Below are 23411 nucleotides of genomic sequence, written 5' to 3' on the forward strand. Positions count from 1 at the left end.
CGTAGGAATTTTATCAATCTTTCCTTTTCCATTGCTGGAAGTCGAGAACCAACTCAGAGCTTCCAACCTAGGGGCCCGATCTCTACTTCTTCAAAATCTCTGATTGGGTATGTAATTGCTATTTATCAGTAGATTCCGCCCCTTTATCGGGGCGCGCACACTCAGGGAAATTTTTTAAAGAAGTATTGTAGCACTCTCGAGCTGTCCTTTGCTCTCCTCGGACCACTCCTACCCCATCCTCTGTTGGGAACTTCATATTAAGATATGGTATCGACGTTACTGCTTTCAATTCCGCTTGTGCTGTCCTCTCGAAAATGGCATTGTACGTTGAGGGTCGGTCAACGATAAGGAACTTCACCAGAATTGTCTTCTGTGAAGGAGGAGTTCCCACTGTGACCTGCAGTTCAATCGACTCCAATGGCATCACCTATTCTCCTGCGAATCCTATTAAGGAAAATCGAAACCTAGAAACCCTTTCTCTGTCAATCTTCATCAAATCAAAAGCGGATTTATATAGAATATCTGCTGAGCTGCCATTATCCACTAAAACTCGATGTATTTTATGATTAGCTATCACCATCGTCACCACAAGAGCATCCGAGTGGGAAGATAGACCCCTTCATAGTCTTCGTCTGAGAACCCGATAACTAACTTCTCACGCTTCATAGTCTTCAATGGCCTCCTGACAGCATAAATGGGCACTTCCCTCATCTCCTTGGCATAAGATTTACGAGCTGAATGAGTTTCACCTCCCCCTCGAAAGCCCCCTGCAATGGTCTGGATTTCAAGGAAATCCCTTGTATTGTTCGGGCGTCCTTGGCTCCTACTCCGCTCACTTTGAATCGTTTCCCCAGCTTGTGAATCTGTCCTCGGCATCTGGGCTAGTCTTTTCTCTCGATAGTATGGCTGCCGACTTGGACGCGCTCTGCGTCCGGACGAATCACGGTTCCCAGGTACTTGGCCTACTGGGGGTCCATCTGTTTGGTTTTCTTGCTTTCCTAAGAAGTGAGTCAGCTTACCATCGACAATATATCTCTACACAAGAATTGGTCCAGTGACCATAGGAGTCATGATACTGACAGTATTTATGAAGATTGTGGGGAAACGGCTTTCCCTTTATTGGAGGCGAGTCTTTGTAATCTGGGTCTTTCTTAATTTCCATAAGAACTTCCTTCGCTGTGGCGTTAATAGGCGTCCAATTGTAATCCTCCACCCTTTTAACGGGTCAGCGCTTCGTAACTCCCTTCCCAACCGGGACCACTCTTTGCTTTAACTTCTTTTTCGTCATCAGGTTCTCCCTCGAGACTTCTTCAGTTCCCCGGAACGCCCGAAGAGCTTCCTCTTGATTCACAAACTCCTCTACTCGATCTAGGAACTCCTGCAATCCCTCTGCCGGCCTTCTTGCCAAATCTACCATGAGAGCACCATCCTTTCTGATGCCTTGATATATAGCACAATGAATAAATTGCTCACTTTGATTCTTCGCAGCTAACCTCTCTTGATTAAAACGCAGCAAATAACTTCTCAAGGACTTTTGGGGGCCTTGTTTAATAGACATTATCTGTTGCGCTGGTTTCTTTCGGACGATACCTGCCATAAATTGGGATGCAAACTTCTTAGCTAAACTCTCAAAGCTCGTGACTGAGTGAGACAGTAATGTTCTAAACCATTCCCGAGCTCCTCCCGCCAAAGTAAGGGGGAAGGCTCGGCATGCCACTTCGTCCGATGTGGCATGCAAAACTATGTGTGCGCGGAAACTCGCCAAATGCTCAATCAGGTCTCCTAATCCAGTATAAACAGGTATTTCAGGCATTTTGAACTTATCTGGAAGTCGGCACGACATTATCTGGCCTGTAAACGGAGACGTCGTAGTTGAAAATAGGCTGTCAGCCAACGAAGCTTTCCCTTTGGCCCTCGACTGCATAGAACCTACTAAGTAGTCATATTGTTGCTCTAGTTTGGTTAGTTTCTCCACCCACTCTTTTTTCTCCTTTTCATTTTCTCTTATCAAGTTGGCGAGCTTAGCATCTCCATCAGCACTGCTTTCACCTTCTATCACTTCTTCTACATGCCTACCCTCATTCCTGGCGTTCACATGGCCATCGTGAAGAAAATCTTCTTCAGTTTTTTGCTGCTCAGTTCGATCTCGATCTTGCAAATCTTTTTCCAACTGTGCTATTCTCTCATTCAAATAGACTATCTCCGCATGAGGATCATACGAAGTCCCTGCTTCTTCACGAGCACCCTCCTCTGCCATCCCTCTTCGGGTTAACCGTGTACTCACCATGTGGGATTTTTACTTTATTTCTTCAAGGGAACACGTAACCATGTTGTTCCCACAGACGGCGCCAATTGTTGATGTAAAATTTTTTAGGATGACGTGTCAGTCACGGATTGAGTTTGCACTGAAAGCTATTTTGAGTGATGAGGCTACTAGGTTGAACTTCCTTCAAGAACCTGCAAAACAAAGGTGCATCGGGGGTGTCCCGGCGGCGCCTCCTCCGACAATCAAATTAGCAAGGATCGGTTCTAAAAACTCTAGAGAGAGAGAGAGTGTGTGTGTGTGTGTCCGAGAGATTGTGTGTCTACCTTAATAAATGTGTTTATTACATATCACCTATATTTTTCGTACTTTCATTTATGGCCTGGGAATATTTTTATCTTCTTCTTAATTCTTTTCCATAAAGTTATGTTGGTGATGGAGGTCCGACGTCGCCTTTGACATTTTGTCCTGTATCCGGGGATAAACCGGAGTTGGGGATCCAATCATCTCGTCCCTGTTGTACTTGCTCTCCAAGTAAAATGACGGCAAATCATTAATTATCAAGATTCTCATAAATGAAGTGATATTGGTCATTTAGTGTTTTTGTCCCTTTCCCCATTAATTGCCCTCTTGAGTCTCGACCTTGAACTAGTCAGTCAATCCCAAATACCAATTTAATTAACTCTTTTCTTCTTTAGTTTTGAACAGTTCCTGTGGGAATTTCCTTAACACACATTTATTAATCATAATATAAGATGCAACCAATTTAAGGGATAAGTTGTACTTCAATCAAGGCCAACGTGAGATGAATCACAAGATCATGGTATAGAAATTGACAGAAAACAATTACAAACACGCTACTATAAAAAGTAATTCACAATCAAGTAAAATAGACTTTTGTCCCTTACTCAATAATATCTCTAAGCATTTTTCTACTTCTATTCTCCAAACACTTTGCTAACTTAAGCATTAGTCATTATCCCCTGCCCCTACCTTCAAGTGAGCTCCATTGCTTATCATTTTTCTCTTTTGCTGTTTTTTTTTCTTTTCTTTTTTGGCTCACTTATTTTGCGGGGTTAACCTTTGAGAGAGCAAAGGGGCTTGAAAGTGGGTGGAAAGAACAAAATTTTCATTCAAAATGAACCAAAAAAAATTCTTTCAATTCAATATATTAAACGAATATTTGTATTTAGAATCTTTTAAAAATGCGTGAGGAAATTACACATTATATTAAAAATGTATGTAAAAATTAAAAATTTATATGAGAATCACATATCCTAAGAATATATATCAACTTGAAAGAATTTGCTCTATTCAAAAGCTTTGTCTAGACATAAAACCCGTTTATAACCAACCAAAACAATAGTATTTAATAAAATTATCTAATTAATTCCCATTTCTGTTCATTTCCCATTTTCTTTTCTTTTCTTTTCTTTTTTTTTTTTTTTTTTTTTTTTTTTTTTTTTGTGGGGGGGGGGGGGGGGGGGGGGGGGGGGGCAATCTATCTGTCCCTCTAATCTCTCACAACCTCACATAGCCGTGCCCCTATGCTCGTGTCAGGTCAAAAAAAAAAAAAGAAAGAAGAGGAGTGAAAGAGCAAATAAGACTTCAAGCATTTGCTTAATTGACATAATAGAAATCATATTTTTGTCTCATAATTTTATCAGCATTTTCTCATAATGCTGATGTGTAAGTTCAAATCAATTTTTATTAAAAAGAAAAAAAACATTCAAAGATTAATTGAAACTACCACTTTAATATTAGAAAACAAAAATATAATTGCTAACCTTTTTCTTTTTAAAATAAGTTGGGCTAGTGGGTCTTCTTATAGCTTGAGTCCAGAGACTTGGACTTGGTATGTTCGGCCTAATTTGGCTCAAATACTGTTGAGGAATTTCATCAAGCTTCATGTGTATACCTCAAAGTTGGGTTTCAATTTGGTTTGGAATTGTCATGTCAATAATATTGTGGGATAGTTTTATAATAAAAATGTAGTTTATAATACATATTTTTTATCTATTAAATTAATAGTTGTTCAAAATAAATGTAATCCTCACCTGCATTATTATAAGAGCATATAATTCTCAAACGTATTTTTTAAAATGCATGTCATTTTAGAGAAATGCAGTTTTTTCCAAACCAGTTTGGTAAAAAAATTATTCTTTTGTTTTCGGATAGCCGTGGTTTCCTAGTACAATAAAACTTGCTACATGCAATGCCTACTCAATCCTTAGGTAATTTAGGCAGTTGCCTAAGACCCCCAATTAAGAATTGAACAATAATATTTTTTCCTTAAAAAAAAAATATTAAAACTCTAATATGGTAAAAAGTTAATAAATAGTATCTAATTAAGGCCTCTGGTTAATAATTGTACAATAAAGATACTTTCCAAAACAAAGTTTTAAAACTCTACTATGGTAAAAGGTTAAAATCTCTAATTAAGGTCCTCAATTATGGTAAAAATAATAATTTTAAAATATTACGGCCTTCAAAAAAATATATAGAAACGAAAATAGAAATTTATTGACTCTATACATGTAGTCATCATGCATATATAACTTTCTCCAAGCAAGTTGGCAAAGTCAATTTTAATTAAATTGTCAGTAGAGCATAGATAGTTGTTGTCTTCAATGTATTCCAACATCATTGATGCAAAGAAAAATATAGACAAATTTGAATATAAAAATTTAATTAATAATTTTGTATTTCAACATAGGAGTAATGTTTTTTACACAATTCTTACACAATTTTGACTACTTTTTTTTTATTTATTTTTTTTATGATCAACCATTAAATTTGTTTTCCTATACGTAAGCTATAAATATTCGAGGGTTAATCTTTAAAAAAAAAAAAAAAAAAAAAAATTGCTTTTATGTAAAAGTTTTTTTAAAAAATATTACACCTTGCTAACACATGTCGGCCACAGAATAGATCCGCCGGCCCTGGCCACAAGAGTAGTGGGTAAATGAATTATGAAAAGTCTAGGGCATGTTCAAGTGGGAAGTGTACCCCAAACTGGTAGGGTCGTTTGTACTGGTGCCAAAGAAATCCCTATTACATAAATACAAAAAATCCCTAAAAAAACACCCTCATTGCCCATCGTACTGTCGAATATACTCAGCATATTGTGCGTACTTTCTCTCCAACTCCAAGGCCTTCGTTGCAGATAGGCAGGCAATTGTCACGTTTCGTATGGATGCCTCTCCCACAGCCACAGGATTACTCCTGCTCTGACTCACTTCATGATGAGAATTGAGAACCATGAAAAATAAAAACAAACTAATGCAGGAGGTAGGAATTAAGTAGGAACCAAGAAAATAGCATAAATAAATAAATAATAATAAAAAAAAAAAATGGGTATAATTTCTTCAGTAGCCACGTGTAAACCAGGGGATCATGACCCCCACCTTATAAACATGTTGTTAGAATACATGGCATCTTTTGTTGTCATGTGTCAAGGAAGTGACGTGCTCAGCACGTTCAAAGTTTCTGGCCCCCCCTTCTCCCAACAAATCCAGATCAAATATTTTCTTTTGTCTAACATGTACTAATATGTACATCATATCTCGGTACTTTTATTTATTTATTATTATTATTTTTTTTTATATATATCTGTTTTTAAATTAATGTGGGTCGGTCTCATAGATCAAACAGTTAATTTAATTAAAAAAGTGTACGGAGATGTATGAATACAAAAATAACGTTTCTCTAAATTCAATAAGCAAAGTAATGGGTCAACATTTTACATATTAGCAAATAGACTCTATAACACATTCGATAATCACTTCCCAAACACCAATTTTAATATCAAAAAATACAAACACCCCCAAGCATGGGATGCAAATAATTGGGAACTGGTGCAACTGCAGGGCCTTATGACATTTTTCTGACTGCGAAATTATGAAATTGTCGGAGTGAGGTGCAAATAATTTGTAGGAGCCTTGATAGGTCGTTGGTTGGATTGAAATTCCAGCCATGAGGAGAAGTTTGGGTAGTACGATATGGAACGGTATCAGATTAGATTAGAAATTTTTTACCGTGGTTGGTTTGATTTTACAATTTCAAAAAGTGCGATATAAAAATAGTGTTTTTAAAACATGATTTTTAAAAACGGAGTTAAGCTTTTGTCAAAATTACAGTTTGCATTTTAAATCGTAATTTAACATTTAAAATTATGCGTTTTCAAAAAAACACTCGATTGCTTGTGATTTGGAGTTCACTCTGCATTTCTAAATCTCATTTTTAAAAAAATCGAAATGTCAAACGCACCCTAAAAAGATAGTAGCATAGAGAATGACCACACTATAGTTTCAGTCCAACTGTCCCATGATTTCAGACGAAGAATCTAGCTATGACCCATGATTTCAGACGAAGAATCTAGCTATGACCATACCCCCCGTGAACATAGAATCCATCATTGAATGTACGTGGTTAAGAACATAACATGCTAGTAGGGATGTGATCCAGTTGAGTCAAGTTGAGTCGAGTTTTAAGATTTCAAGACTGGCTCGTTTATAAGTCGAGCTTAAATAGTCGAGCTTGAATTCGAGCTGAGCTATAAAATGCGTGTTCAAGCTCGACTCATTTAAAACTCGGGCGAGTTTGAGTTCAAGCTCGAGTTCGTTGAGAATGACATTCGTTTGTGTGATCAAAGCAGAGTTCAAGCATAAGTTTGTGAACAACCTCCATACTAACTATTAATAACTTAATATGTTAATTTAACATACTAAATACTATTATCAAAGTATTATAATTAATACATAATACAATATATATTATATGCTTATTTATTGTGTGTGTGTATATATATATATATATATAAAATATATAAAAAAAAATATCGAATAACATACAGTTAATTACATTTACTTAGTATATGTTAATAAACTAGATAATATGTTAGTTTATGAACTAACTAGTTAGTATGTTAACTAATACACACAAATATAAATATTAAGTAACATATATAACATATATTACTTAATTACTAATATATATACTTAAATTTATATAACTCATTTTTAGTTATATATAAAAGATATGAACGAACTAACGAATCGGACTAACGAGCCTGACGAGCAATCCGGTCGAGCTTTAAATGAGTTGAGCTCGTGAGTCCCTATCGATTTTTGTCGAGCGAGTCGAGTATGTATCACTTACTAATCGAGCGGGTTTTTACAGTAACGAGCGAGTTTCTACAATATCGAGCTCGAGTTCGAGTTTAAATCGGGCTAAACTAAGCATGTATCGAGTGGGTTGTCGAACGGACTAGTTTATTTACATCCATACATGCCAGTAAACCCAGAATCCAGCAGGGCACCTAGCTAAGGCCATACCCATCAGTGGATGCTCCGCATAAGGAGAGGTAATACGACTATTCCAAGTACAACCACTACACAATTCTCATACATTAACTTTCCAAAACACTTTAGCTCTATGCTCTTGAGAGATACACCATTTCATTTGCTAATTTAGGCATTGAAAAACTCTACCGCTGGCAACTTCTGACAAGTTTCTGACTGTCTCTACTTAATTTAGAGGCGTTGGTTGACTAAACTTGGTTATACGTTCAACATGCATGCAACATTATCATTAATTATCACTACCTATTAAATGGTTGATCTAATAACTAGTACCTAATTAAATGGTTGATCTAATAACTAGTACGCAATTGGAATGTTGTGGTAATTTAATTGTTAGTACAAGCTTAAGTAGATTTTTTTTTTTTGAACAAGATAATATGTGCTACCATATATTACTGAAAGTGCCCAAAGACGAATACAAGGATAGAGGTATAAGACCCCCTTAAACCTTAAGTCAGAAACCAAACTTGACTTGAAGCAGATGCCTAAACACAATATACAAATATTACAAGGACACCAATTGGAGCCTCTCTATACAATTAAGCCCAAACTAAACAAGATAAGAGGGCAGGTCTAGTCTATCACAGACAACAAATAAGCTCATGAAACATTTATGCAGTACAAGTAGACACATTGTGAACAACAATAGACACAAGGGAATATACAAAGCAGAAAAATCCACAACCACTAGCTCCGGGAACCCTCGTAGCAGACACCCTCCAGCAGCCAAAATCATCACCAATTGAGACCGGAGAAGTGGTTCATGACCCTCACGCACAAGACCAGGGAGAAAGCTCCCCGGCGCTTGCTGGCCACGCACCAAACAGGGGAGAACCACACGGCCACAGTGTGTGACTACCGGACCGAAGGAGGCCGGCAACCACCACAGGGAGGCACGTGTCGCATGAATCCGAGCCAAAACGCATAGATATAGCACCAAAGAAAAAACCACATTGATAAAGCACAGCCAGAAACGCCTCGCCGGAGACACACCACGCGCGCCAAAAACCACAAAACCAGTAGCTTGAAACTCCTTCTGCTAGAAAAGAAAACAAAGAAAGAAAAACAACCAAGCTCCATAGCTAGACAGCTAGAAGCTAAGAGAAAAACAGCCTCCACTGAATCAGACCGGGAGGAACAAAAATCTCCACAACCTTAAGGGCTGAGAGTGAAAAACTAAACCCTCTAAAAACAAGCCAGGGAGAGAACAAAAACAACCACCCTAACCCTTCAAGGCTAGGGGGAGACCAAACACCGGGAGGGGAAGGCGTGAAGCCTCCCCCGACGACCAAAACACTACAGAAGGGCTCACTCTCTAAAAAGGCTCTCGAGACTTTACAAGCTTAAGTAGATTGCTAATTACATCAATCAAAATTCTACAGTACTACCATTGAATACATTTACAGCAAAATTTACGAATCCTATATAATTCCCATATATGGGAAACTCCCATTTATGGTAAAATAATAAGGTAAATGCCACAGTCAAAAAAACGTCTCCCTGACAGCTTTGAGTATCTGATCACATTAGATTCCGACAAAAGGAAGATCCGAAATGATATCCTATGTGATTCGGATGCCCTTACTTTTCCTCGAGCTTGAACTATATATATAACAGTACTAGTAATGAGGCCAAAAATCTCAATTGGTACCAATCAAAAGCTTGGACAGGTTTGCACATTTGGTTGGTTTCACGTTCCTCAGTATGATTCTCCTATTGAAAATTTGAATTAAAATATAAGAACTCCCTCCTTCATCTTTCACAAGTATATGGACATATGATCACTACAACAATCATTGTCTTCAGCGACGGCCAAAAGTCTAAAAAAATTGTTGCTAATAAATCGTATGTCATAATTATTTCGTTGAGAAATGTTATCAACGACAACCTTAATGAATGTCGCCACTGCATGGTAATGATATATAGTTGTTGATAATGTTTGAAGTCGTAGCAAATAGCGTAAGAACCTAAATTAACCAACATATCGATACCGATGATAAGTTATTAGTAGCGACAAAATTAAAAGACCTCGTTGCTGATAAATCCTTATCAGTGACGATACAGTATGTTGTCGTTGATAAATTTGAACCATTTGTTTTTTTAAAAAAAGATGAATTTTATTTATATAATTGGCTTGCCTTTGATTTTAGCACCTGTAGTCACCTGATCATAGAGATCAACTAAAACACAGAAATACGTCACCCACATTAATTAAAGTTCCAACACTATACAATAAAAGGCAAAAAAAAAGCATCAACATCAGTTTATATAAAAAATCATTACACATATCGTTAAAAATTTAGTATATACAATTAGTGTTAGTATAATTTAAATATTAAGTCTATAATTTTTTATAAGTTTAAATTTTTGGGATAAGTGATGGTTTAACATGATATAAAAAAAAATATATATATAATGAGTACTTCGAATCTTGTCTCCGCTAACTGTTCACTTCTCATGTCAATTAAATATTTTATGTGTTTGTCATAACTTCTTAATTAGGAGTTTGAACCCACACATTAAGGAGAGTACTGTTAGAATAAGTTAAATGATTAATTAGCACTAATCTTTCATTTCCTATAAACTTCTAAAATAAATGATGAATAAGAAAGTGGTTGGTAATTGAATCTTGTGCAAACAAATTAAACCGAGTCTTGCATGCTAATTTGAGCCTCATCTAATTAAGTTAATTTAGACAGCATTAATATATAGCGTCACAAATGCTTCAGCTAGCTAGCTTTTAATGGAAAGCAAACAATTAATGACAGCGTCAACGTACATGAGAGACAGGCGAGTTGATACTTTTTCTGCCAGTCATTTTAGTTACATGATTTAGAAAAGAGATATTCTAACGCATGAACAAAGCCTTAATTAGCTGTGAACTCCACTTTAATTTTATTCTACTGGCTAGAGTTCTACTGCACTAGCTAGCATGGAGTTCTTTCGGCTAGCTTCAGTACTACTTAATTAGCGTCTTCTTGCGGCTGTTTCTCTCTGTGCATTGAAATAAACAGCAGCAACTGGGAGGCCGAGATCGTTTTCAGCCGCGAAACTTCGGGTGTTGAAGTGATCCCTGGAAGAAGGTGGGTTTATTGACTGCCGGTGTTTCTGCCTGAACAGAACAAACACATACCTGTGGATCCCTATATTAGGCTTTGGAATCTCATAGCTTACAACCTCCCTTCCTGCCACATACAAAACCCGCCAAAAGAACAACTTATACATGCATCAGTACCCTGTCATTATAACTCTCTTTTTTTTCTTTATTTGGAATACAGTGAACATACCAAATGTGGCTTCTGTTGTGCCTGGGATGTCTGTGACTATCCTGTAATATGTTATTCCAACTGTTAGCTACTTCTGTCTATCATATATATATATATATATATATTTTATTTCAATTCTCTCAATCATATTGGTTTGCTTTTGTCGATTGAAGTTTCAATTTAATTTAGATTGCAACAGTTACGCAAAACTTAATTCTCATTTGTCTTTGCATGCTTAAGTGTCTAACAGATCATGTGCATGAAATCATTTCTATTTGTCTATTAAGTTTTTTGTTGGACATGGATTATGGTACCAGTGAAGGTGCTCCCTTAAATAAGGATCACTGGGGCCAGGTACATCTGGGTCAGTCATGACCTGCAATACAGAAGGATATATATCAAGAAGACTTTAGTGTATATATATAATAGAGGTATATAAAGCAACATAATAATGATGAAAGAGCAATAAGAGGGAAAGGGGGAGTTCCAGTAGTACTATACCAGTGTGAAAAAAGATCTCATATCACCTCCTTGAATCTCAACCCTAGGTTTGGTGGTTACTGAGGAAGGATGGAGCTCAAGCCCCTTGCAGACTTGCTTGTCGTTGTTGTAAGTGACACAAATTTTTATGCTTGGAATGAAAGAATCAAGAACATCTCCTATGACTCTCCCAACAATCAGAGGTTCTGAAATTCTTGCCATTGATCAACGAGGGAGAAACGGAGAGAAGTGAACCCCTGAGATTGGATATATATAACTCTCGATCTGGAGTTGTTTATAATTTATTGGGCATGGAAGTAGAAGCAGCCTATATATACTGGTTTAGAGTGTCTATTCTCTTAACATAGAGTACGTACCTGGCCTGACTCTTTTGAGATACAATGTGGCCTTATATTTTTATGTATAGAAGAATAGAATATGGGGAGGTCGTTAGGGCCGGCGCATTTTGAGGCTCAGACTATTCCTAATAGTTAGCCTTACCAAATTTTACAAGTCAAAATGTTTAAAAATTATGTTTGTTTATTCCAGTGAGTCATTTTTTAATGTACTCTTAGCAGCTTTGTCATTTTAACTATTTACTATCATTATTATATTTAAATAATATTTCTTTATATTTCTTTATTCTTTTTCTATTTAATCTTTTTTGAATGTTTGTCTTTTCTTAACAGTTATATTTTTGAATATTTGTCTTATTCTAATGGTCATATTTTTAAAAAATTTGCAATATATTATATTATTCTTTACAATAACTAAAATTGCGAATACTGAGAAAAATTACTTTTTAAAATTATGTTTTGGGTGGTTTAGAGAACCTGAGATAAAATTGAAAAAAGTTTGATAAAACTTGAGTAGAATTTGAATTTAAAAAACCTACCCAAACATATTTTTAAAAAATAATCAAAAATAAAATGCTAACCAAACATACGCCTTCAATTCCACAAAATCTGTTGGAATATGTGAACAATAAATTATTTGTACGGCACTGGATATCTAAAGTGTGGAAATATTATAGTTTAAGAGAAAATAAAAATACACTTTTAGCCTAAAACATTGTAGAACGAAACAAAGTTGTTCGTGAAAAAAAAAAAACCGAAGAGAGAGAAATGACCAAATTTTTATAGTTTTTTTTAATGATTTGGTGAGTGAATAATATTAACTATTGTTGGTGAATACTGTTCACTCACCAATTTTTTTTTTTTTTTTTTTTTTTTTTTTTCGTTATAGTAGTGAGGCTGTTGGGAGTGGTATTTGTATATTTTCACCAAATTGTCTCATCAAAATTAGGGGTGTAAACCCGGAGTCGGTTCCCAGTTATTACACAATAACCGGGAACCAGCTCCGGGGTCCCCGATTATTAATTTTCAACAACCGGCTCCGGAACTGGTACTTCGGTTAACCGGGGACCCCGGATATCCAGTTTTTACCCGGCTAAAAACCGGTTATCCTGACCGGGTTGCTCAAATACTAAACTAATTTTAACAGGTATCAAACCAGAAACTTATAGCTGAATTCACAAAAACACGACAGCTTAATACAAAGAACTTTGGCACTTATAAAGCTAGAGGGTCACTACACACACACACACACACACACACACACACACACAAAAAAAAAAAAAAAACACTGGATTTCTGGACAGTTTCAAACCGTCTAGAAATTGGAAAAAACCGTCTGGAAAAAGGTCCAGACGGTTTCAAACCGTTTAGGAGAATAGGTCGGTAATTTTTTTGGTCCAAACCGTCCAGAATAATGTATATGAAAACTTGTAATTTTCTAGACGGTTTGTTATTTTTAAAAAAATATATATAATTAAAAAAAAAATACTTAATACAAAATTCCAAATCCCAAATTACAAAATTCCAAATCCATTTCCAAAATCCCAAATTCAAATTCAAATCCAAATCCAAATCCAAATCCAAATCTATTTCCAAATTCAAACTCTTCACAACAACAGTCTACTAGCTTCCATGACCCATAATCATCAATGCATGCAAGCCCAAAAGAGAATCCGATTTACGGCCTTGTGTGCGTTGCTTGCTTCAACCATCTTAGCTTGTTCATTTATGCTTCTAGTGTTTGCTGCAATAGGTATACAAATCCCAAATTGTTAGGTAAGAATCATCTTGATGAGACTATGATTAACATGTTGCAAGGTGAAAACTAATAACAACTAATGATTATAATATAACCGCCTTGATGTGTGTTTTCATATATGAAAAAGAAACTATAAATTATCAAAGTTACATACATATAGAAACTATAAATTATCAGAGTTCATATGTTACGATCTTAGAGGGAAATTCAAGCTAAATCATGATTTTCGGCCAAAGTTTCATTCAAAAGAGCCCACGAGATCTCCGTCAACAATCCTGATATTAGGCTTAATGTCATATTTTATATGCCCGTAAGAGAATACGGGTCAAAGTCGGGATCCAACCCATGATTAATCTTCCCCACACGGGCTACTTCAAGAAACTCAAGCATTCTTCTTTCATGAAATAAAATTTTCCATATCCCAAGCGAAGAAAAAGAATGACACTAAATAGAATCCAGCAGATCATCTCTGATAGGATCAACAAAGCATATTGAAGGTGATATGCAAATCACCAACCTAATTAAAGTCCATAATATGCAAATCACCAACCTAATTACAAATTTAAAAGGGAAAAAAAATAGCAAAAAAATTTAAAAATAACCTTTACACCGGGCGTCGGGGGTGTGGCTCCCGGGGTTGCTAGCTGGGACTCGTCGGGTGTCGTCGGAGAAGGTGAGGGTGGGCAGGCGTTTTCTCGATCTGACAGAGAGAGGGGCTGGACTGAGTACGAGAGAGAGAGAGAGAGAGGGAGAGAGAGAGAGAGAGTGCCGGACTGAGTGAGAGAGAGCGCCAGAGGATAGGTTGGTAGAGGGCCGCTGGCCGGGTGAGAGAGAGAGATCCTAAGCTAGAAATTTATGGATGCATTCACACGATTTTTACTAATTTTAGAACTAGGTTATGGACGGTTATCTTCAAACCGTTTGGAATTTTCTAATTCCGGACGGTTTTATTCAAACTGTCTGTGTTTTTAATGACAGTTCTATTAAACCGTCCCTACTTCTTTTTTTCTCTGACGGTTTCAAAAAAAAGTTTGTAAATTTTTTTTCTAGGCGGTTTTAGAAACCGTTTATAAAAAAGCTGTCCAGAAATCTAGTTTTTTTGGTAGTGGGTGTATAGTATAGTCCTGACAGAAAAACCCTAGTCGATCCCTGTGATGTTACAAACTGTTTCTGTATGTGTATTGTTTCTTCTGCCTTTAATTCATCTCAACTTTATCTGTTTGATATCGTTTTCTTCTGCTTTTAACACCTTCTGCTACTTTCTTTCTTTCTGTTTTTTTTTTTTTTTTGGTCTTTTTCATGTAAAGGTGTAGTACACGGTGGATTTAATCACATTTCTTGGTTCATGCTTTTAATGGTTTCTGTTGTACACATTTGGACCAAAGCTGTTTCTCTTTGTTGATGTACCAGATAATGTCTCTCATTTGTTTATCCTTGCTTAAACATTATATTGATTGTTGCATGTGCAGCTGAACTCTCGCCTTGCTTCTAAAATGAAAGAACTTCAGTCATGCCACTAGCAATTGGTGGGATCTGAATGTCATGTAAGTTTGCGAAATTAATTTATTTTCGTTTAATTCTTAAAATTTGATTTGATTTTTTTATTTTTTTATTCATGTTAACAAATTTTCTTCTCTCCAGTGTAACAATACACATACACATACAGAAACAGTTTGTAACATCACAGGGATCGACTTGGGTTCTTCTGTCAGGACTATACTATACTCCCTCTAGCTTTATAAGTGCCAAAGTTCTTTGTTTTTCCTTATTACTATTCTCTCTTTGGAGTAAATGGTTTATTGTCCAATGACTAGAAAAAAGAGAGGGGGGGGGGGGGGGGGGGGGGGGTGGTAATTTTTTTTTTTTTAACAAATTAATAGCCCCGGAGCCGGTTACCCGATCATAACCACCCGGCTTCGGCCCTGGGTATCCGGTTACAAATAACCAGGTACCAACCCAGTTTTTCGGAGCCGATTTCCCAACCGGTTATAATCGGTCCGGATTTACACCCCTAACCAAAATAGCTAAAAAGCTATTTTGGTAAGGCTGCTTTACATCCAAGCTTAACATTTTAGCTATCGACTTTCATATTTTCATTTAAAATTTTTTTTTTATCTACTTTTACTATTCCCAAGAAGAGAGAGAACCATATTAATTTTTTTTATTAATATAAATTATACATTGTTAGCTACAATGCTCAGCAAATTTGTTGAGCAGTATAGCAGTTCAACAAATTCTTAACTATTTTGACTAGCCGGATGTGGAGCCTTGTTTAGAATTTTTTGTTACAGGACTAGCCAAAATAACCTTTTAGCCCAATGTGAGTGCTCTAATTAGGCGACAAGTTTAAGTAATAGTATTTTTTTTATATTTAAATATTAATTAGATAATATTTAAAATTAATATTAATATTTTAGTTTTATTTAAAAAAATAATTGTTCTCTTTCTTTGAGATGCAAAATTACTAATTAAATTTTTATATTTAAGACTTTTCATATTCTTCTCATCTTTAATTCAGACTGACGTTGGAGCATATTGGAAACTAACTTTCCCAATTCTACTGACAATTTAATTAAAAAATTCAAATTGCCACCTTGGACTTTCATGAATGTGAAAATTGGAATTGATTATCATACTTATCTTTATTCTCATTAGCTACCTCAATTCTCTTATAAATAAAATTTATTTGGAGTGTAAATTTCATCAAGAATATATAAGAACACAATGTAGCCTTATTGGGCTCCTCCCCAGTGATGGATATCGGTATCTAATACTGAATCACCCGTAAATTATTATCTCTATTTTTTTTTTTCTTTCTTCCACTTTCTATTCAATTTTCCATTTTATTATGGATTTATATTCTAAAACCCCTCTCTCTCTCTCTCTCTCTCTCATATTGTATAAGAAGATCCTACCGAGACCATGATACATCTAATAAATTAATTAAGGTTTAGTAGACATGGAAGATGAAGAGCTTTTCGAGATCAATCTCGAGGCCGTGAACTGCATCCCCCACCACATTACCGGGATAGCTATTTCACAGCGACTGGAAATGGACTTCTTGCCAATTGTATGCTTCTCATATATCTGAAGTTTTTGGTTGTTAAAGTGATAATTAAATGATTAAATTTAATTTTTCTTTTAAGTTTAAAATTTTAGGATAATTCATGATTTAATATGGTATCAAAGCAAATATCTCGAGATTGAGTCTTGTCTCCGTCATTCACCTCTCATTTCAATTAAACATTAATTTCACGTGCTTTGTTTCACTTATTAAAGATGAGTTTGAGCTCAAACATTAATGGGTTGATGTTAAAATATTGATTAAATGATTAAATTTATTATTTCTATTCACTTAAGCACCTACTCAAACAAGTGATCCCGTCGAGACCTTGCAACGGATCCCGATCCCTCACAACCTACATAGCCGTATTAAGACAAGACTTACAAGCACTCAAGAGACAAGTTAGAGTTATAAGAACTCAATAAACAAAGAAGAGGCAGGTTTGTTTGGGTTCTTAAAGTGGGTGTTGTAGCAATATTGGAAGATGAGTCATTTTCCATATACATATATGGATTAAGGAAATATTGGTTTGTACTCCCTTGAGTTCTGTCGTGAGAACTGTCGTTTATCTAATTGTTCTAACTTCTTTTGTAACTCTTGTCTCTTGAGTGCTTGTAACTCTTATCTCAATAAGCCGTACCCTTGAGTTTGTGTCAAAAAATGGAAGTGCCAATAAGAATTGAAGCGTGCATTTGCATGATATATATACATATAGACTCACTCCGTTGGAGCCCTGTGATTTTCAAAATAAGTTGGGCTAGGGCTAATTCGTCTTATGGCACTTGGTATATATATATTCGACTTAATCAGTTAGGCTCAAATACTGTTGAGGAATTTCATCAAGCTTCATGTGTACGTACATATATACTTCTTTGGGCTTGGTCATAGGTGTCCAAATAGCCCACTGAATTTTGGGTGGGGAGTACCCAACTTTAGGCTAGGAGGGGTGGCTTGCCAGTTTTGGCAAATCCTTGTTACATACATAAAGAGCAGATGGGGTAAGAACTCACAAGGAATACGTGATTCTTTGTTTTAATTTGGGACATCGATGGTTTCTTAGCGTGTTAGGTTTTTAGTATTGGCAATTAAATTCGGTATTAAAATTTATTTGGTTGTAAGTTTTATTCTATTATAGTTAAGTCCGTGAAGAATTTTATTCAATACTGAATTCAATTCAAATTGAAAGACTTAGAAGATGTGGTTAAACCTAATCAATCAAGAAAATGAGCAAATTAGAATTTTATTAAGTGGAGTTAAAATCGGATTTGTCAATTTCAAATTGAGCACATCTTTATATTTTAACCATAACTTTTGGCTCAAATATTGGATTGAGGTAAAATTAATTAGTGGTGTACGTTGGAAAGTTAATACAAAAGGCAACAAAAATATTTCTAAAATAAGTTAATTCGGACATTTACTATGCTAAAATCGCCCGGCAATATAGGATCAAAAATCTAGACGATTTTTTTTGAAATCCTATTCCAACTCGAACTGGCCGGGTTTTCTTCAGATGTCTATTTAAATGGACTTCCAGGCACGACTTTACTAATGATTCTACTCTAAAATTCAGTGTGATAAGATAGGGTTTTAGACCTGGATTATTAATGTTAAATCTCTCTTAGAGTTTTGATTATTGTTTAACCATCGACCTTGAACAATTGAAGCCAACCGGAGTTCCGGTTAAGGAGATCAAGAAGAAGAACTGATCTCCAGAGGTTCTGGGAGAGAAGTAGACAAGTGGGTCATTTGTTGTAATTCAAGAGTGTGACGACTGTAAAAGTTTTGTGAGTATTAACATCTTGTAGTTCGCTGATTCTTCGTTATTTGATTGATTTCCTGGGTTGGCTACTCCGAAGTGGTTTTTCTCTTTGAGTTCAAAGAGTTTCCACTTCGCCACCAAATATCTATATCAATTGCTTTATTGTTTTTTATATTTTCGTAATTATTTGTTTGTGGTTGATTAAATTTTTATTTTCGTAATATATCGTCATACACCTATTTAACTTCCCCTTTTAGGTATTGTTTGGAGTCTTGTTTATATTTTCACCTAGTATAGTAAAACTTGTTGAACCTAAAACTTGCTACATGCATGAGTAGTGGTTAAATCATGATTAACGAGAGAGTGTGTAAAGTCTACGGCATGCTCAAGTGGAAGTAGAAAAACAAAAATCCCTACATAACTGTCAAAACACCCTATTACCCATCATATATATATATACTTTGGATAAGCCGATAAGGTGCCTAGCTAGCCTACTTTCTCTCCAAAGCCTTCATATATTACAGATAAGCAAGCAGGCAATTGTCAATATTCTTGATGCCTCTTCTCCCGCAGGACTTCTCTGCCTAGCCTCTGACTCAGTTCATGATGAGAATGGAGAAAAAAAAAGAAGAAAAAAAGCAAAAGAATATCCAACCATTGCAGGAATATTGGTTCTAATTTGCCCCCTCTCGAGTATAGCAGCAGTAGAGCCACGTGTAAACCAGGGGATCATGATCCCCGGCCCCCTTACAGACTGAAGATACGTTTGAAATATACATGCATGGCATCGATCTTGTTGTCATTGTCATGGAAAGTGACATGCTAGCTTCACATTTTCAAACTTCTGCCACCCCCCCGTCCCCACCCCCCCCCCCCCCCCCCCCCCGGTATTAACCAGAATTTATTTACATTATATAACAAAATAAAATCTTAATTAACCATAAAATAATTTTTCTCCATTTTAGCATGAGATTTCATATATATAGTACAAAGAATAACCACGTGATTAAATTAAAAACTGAAAGAATAAGAGATCTTTTAAGAGTATTGGGTTAGGAATAAAACTCAAATAATTAACACATGTTTTGAGCTTCAAGTACTAGGAATGCGCATGACGGCCGTGCGGCACCAAAGTAGTATCTAGACATGTGCTAATCTCGTTTGTCCCCACGAATATTACCCAAATTAATAGCAGGCATGAATTGCCCCAAATGTAACCTTAAATGGAACAATAAATTTAGAGCAAAAGTTACATTTCCTGGCCTTCTTCTTATGGAAACTATATATATATATATATATATATATATATATATATATATATATATATATATATATATATATATATATATATATATATATATATTTCAATTTTATGGCTGTAATTGAATCGAGTCAAGTATTGAATGTTCAGGTTCGGTTCATTTAATTTTTTTTCAAACACGAGCCGAGCTCGAGCTTATCACCGAATCAGATAATTTTTTCAAGTCTCGTTCATTTATTTTTTTAATGAACCCGATCGAACTTATTCACGAGCTACTCAATTAATTTAGTTATTCTATATATAAATTAAATGTCACAATTGTTTAATTTTTTTAAAAAAATTAATACTAATTATTAGTTACTTAATTATGGTTAAGATTTATTGTTTGAGTAATTAGAGAAATTAACTCAAATCTTAAAGAATCTAATCTCAATTTTACATGTTTATCTTATAGTATATTTATACCTTCATATACACACACATATATATACATACACAAGCTTACTTATATATACACAAATTTACTTATATTTATGTTCAGACTTATAATTTCAATAATTTAACTTATATATATTACATGAAGAAGAATATTTTTTTAAAACAAAAATATTTAACATATTCTTATTATAAATTAAAAAATAAAGTCATACAAATTTATTCGAGCTCAAGCTTGAATTTTTTGTTCAAATTTTGTTGGCCTATTAAAGAACCGAGCCCTAACATATGATTACAAGTACCTTCTGCTCGCTTTTACAGCCCAATTCCCATAAATAGTATAATAGCTAGTAAACTATTAAGCTAGCTAGCTAGGTAATTAAGTTATTAACTGCCAGAGTCAAAAAAAGGTCTCCCTGACAGCTTTGAGTTCAGAAAAAGGAAAGGTGGGAAATGATAGCCTGATATGATTCCCATGCCCTTACTTTTTCCTCAAGCTTGAACTACGCAACACTAATGAAGCCAAAACCCTAAACTGGCACGAGTCTTGCACATTTGGTTGGTCCACGTTAATTCCTTAATATGATTCTCCTATATATTGAAAATATAACGCAACTCCCTCCTTTATTTTCACAAGTATATACACATGATACTAATTATTAAGTCTAGACAGCAATACGGTCACAAATTCATCAGCTGCGCTTTTAACAGAAAGCTAACAATGACAGCGTCAACGTACACAAACAGGCAAGTGTACGTTCTTTTTCTTCAAGTTATTTTAGTTACATATATATGTAGAGAATAGATTCAGAAAAGAGATATTCTAAATAACACATGAACAAAGCAGCTGATAACTCTGCTTTTTATTCTAATAGCTAGATTGCAATAACATGGAGTTTTTTGGGCTTCAATCAGCGTCTTCTTGCGGCTGTTTCTCTCTGTGCATTGAAATAAACAGCAGCAACTGGGAGGCCGAGATCGTTTTCAGCCGCGAAACTTCGGGTGCTGAAGTGATCCCTGGAAGAAGGGGGGTTTGTTGACTGCCGGCGTTTCTGCCTGAACAGAACAAACACAAACCTGTGGATCCCTATATTAGGCCTTGGAATCTCGTAGCTTACAACCTCCCTTCCTGTCATATACAAAACCCGCCAAAAGAGCAACTTACAATCAGTATCCTGTTTCTTAATTTTAGATTTTCAAATTACACAATTTAAGCTTTTTTTTTTTAAGTATCTCGAAACGCTTAAAAAAGTCACTTATAAAAAATGTTGTAGGTTATTGAGTCAGCCATAAAGAATTTTTCTCTCAAAAAGCTTTATTTTTCATTTTTGCAGAAATATTTATTTTTCATTAAATTAAAAGACAGTTTTTTGCTCAAATTGTTTTTACAACATACAAAACAATAATTTGAAAAAACTATATTCAATTTTCAACTTTAACATGCTACATTTTTAATAAGTGACATTTTTCAAGCATTTAGATACTTAAAAACAACAAAAATTACGTAATTTGAGAATAGATAGGATTTTAATCCATCTCTGTAACTCTCTTTTTCTTTATTTGGAACAGAGTCATGAACATACCAAATGTGGCATCTGTTGTGCCTGGGATGTCTGTGACTATCCTGTAACATGTTATTCAAACTGTTAGTTCTCTCTATCGATCGTATTTTATATACATATCTTGCAAAAAGCATTGATATATATATATATATATATATATATATATATATATATATATATATATATATTCTCATATTGGTTTGCCTTTTCGATTGAAGTTTTAATTTAATTTAGAACTAGTAATCTTGATTATATATATATATATATATAGGAGTAGATATAAACAAATATATATGTTCTAGTGCCACAAAGTTAATCTACAGTTTTCTATAATAGAAATGATTCATATGATCTGGTTCTCTGAAATCATTTTTATTTGTCATTTAATGTAGTTTTTTGTTGGATATGGATCAAGGTACCAGTGAAGGTGCTCCCTTAAATAAGGATCACTGGGGCCAGGAACATCTGGGTCAGTCATGACCTGAAATACAAAGGATGGGGCACGAGGTGCAAATAAGATCAAGAAGACTTTAATAATAGAGATATAAAGCAACATTTTAATGATGAAAGAGAAATGAGAAGGAAAGTGGGAGTTCCAGTAGTATACCAGTGTGAAAAAAGATCTCATATCGCCTCCTTGAATCTCAACCCTAGGTTTGGTGGTTACTGAGGAAGGATAGAGCTCATGCCCGTTGCAGACTTGCTTGTTGTTGTAAGTGACAGACATTTTCATGGTTGGCGTGAAAGAATCAAGAACATCTCCTATGACTCTCCCAACAATCAGAGGTTCTGATGTTCTTGCCATTGGAGGAGGGAGAAAAGGAGAGCTAGAAGTGAACCCCTGAGATTGTATGAGATGATAACTCTGGAGTTTGTTATTGGGTATGGAAGTAGAAGCAGCATATTTATACTACTTTAAAGTTCCATGCAATTCATTAATTTGAGATCGAATGTGCATGGCTTGAGATTAAGTATAGAAGAATAGAATATAGGACATCTAAAATTAAAAAGGTTACTGGACTGTGTGCTTCGTACCTCTCTCTCTCTCTCTCTCGTGTCGACCCATCTAGAACTTTAGTGGTTTGCCCTCTATAAAATCTAATGGGTATGTGAATCCGGCCCCCCTCACTCTCATGTGGGGTCCCTAGGAATTGGTTCTTCAGTGGTTTTACTCCTAGCTAGCCAATGAGTTTTCATTCAATGCATAGATGTTCTTCTTTTGTCGAAGGCAGAGAAAAATATTGTAGAGGCGTATCACGTATGAGGTTTAATTAATAGTTTATTAAATTGGTCTATAAGATTTAAAATTGATCAAATTGCTTTTTAAAGTATGTTAAAGTATGTTCTTTTATGAGATCGCTCCCTTCGTACATTTGTCATTAGTGTTTATAATAAAATATGTGACACGTATGCAATATTAGAAAACGCAAGACCTAATAAAATAGCCCAACGTGTATATATATGTGTGTGCAATTTCAGCTTGACATACATGTGCATGTGTGGAGCGATCCATCCACGCCCTCATTAGCAGAGAGGGCGTGAGTAGGTCGTGACATATGCCCTTCATGAATAAGTAGGTTGTGACACGTGCCTTCCATAAATGAGTAGGTCATCCCATCCGCTAACAAAGAAGAGCGGTGGGTTCACTCCATTGTCCGGCCACTTTGTTCGATCGATCACTAGCGGTGGGTAAAGTTATTTTATTTGGTTCGACACGATCTTATGCTTTAATTTTGTGCTATATTTTTGTTAAAACCCCTAATGACATGTGTACGGAATGAACAATTTGATAGTGGAACATACCTTAAAAGATTGATTTGGACAATTTTGAACCTCAGAAGAG

General features: G+C 35.3%; 2 protein-coding genes across 2 annotated transcripts; both read right to left on the minus strand.

Moving 5' to 3' along the window:
* Positions 1-10396: 10396 nt before the first annotated feature.
* On the minus strand, positions 10397-11723 carry LOC133873492 (CEN-like protein 2). Its single transcript, XM_062311193.1, has 4 exons — positions 11394-11723; positions 11207-11268; positions 10914-10954; positions 10397-10811 (listed from the first exon to the last, which is right to left on the minus strand). Exons 1-4 carry the CDS (start codon positions 11592-11594, stop codon positions 10594-10596), a joined length of 522 nt encoding a protein of 173 aa, XP_062167177.1. The 5' UTR covers positions 11595-11723; the 3' UTR covers positions 10397-10593.
* A 9005-nt stretch (positions 11724-20728) lies between these two features.
* LOC133873056 (protein TERMINAL FLOWER 1-like) lies at positions 20729-22454 on the minus strand. The gene is made up of 4 exons (XM_062310771.1): positions 22176-22454; positions 21988-22049; positions 21590-21630; positions 20729-21135 (listed from the first exon to the last, which is right to left on the minus strand). Exons 1-4 carry the CDS (start codon positions 22371-22373, stop codon positions 20918-20920), a joined length of 519 nt encoding a protein of 172 aa, XP_062166755.1. The 5' UTR covers positions 22374-22454; the 3' UTR covers positions 20729-20917.
* Positions 22455-23411: the final 957 nt, after the last annotated feature.

This window comes from Alnus glutinosa, chromosome 7 (genome assembly GCF_958979055.1).
Source record: "Alnus glutinosa chromosome 7, dhAlnGlut1.1, whole genome shotgun sequence".
In the NCBI taxonomy this organism is placed as follows: domain Eukaryota; kingdom Viridiplantae; phylum Streptophyta; class Magnoliopsida; order Fagales; family Betulaceae; genus Alnus; species Alnus glutinosa.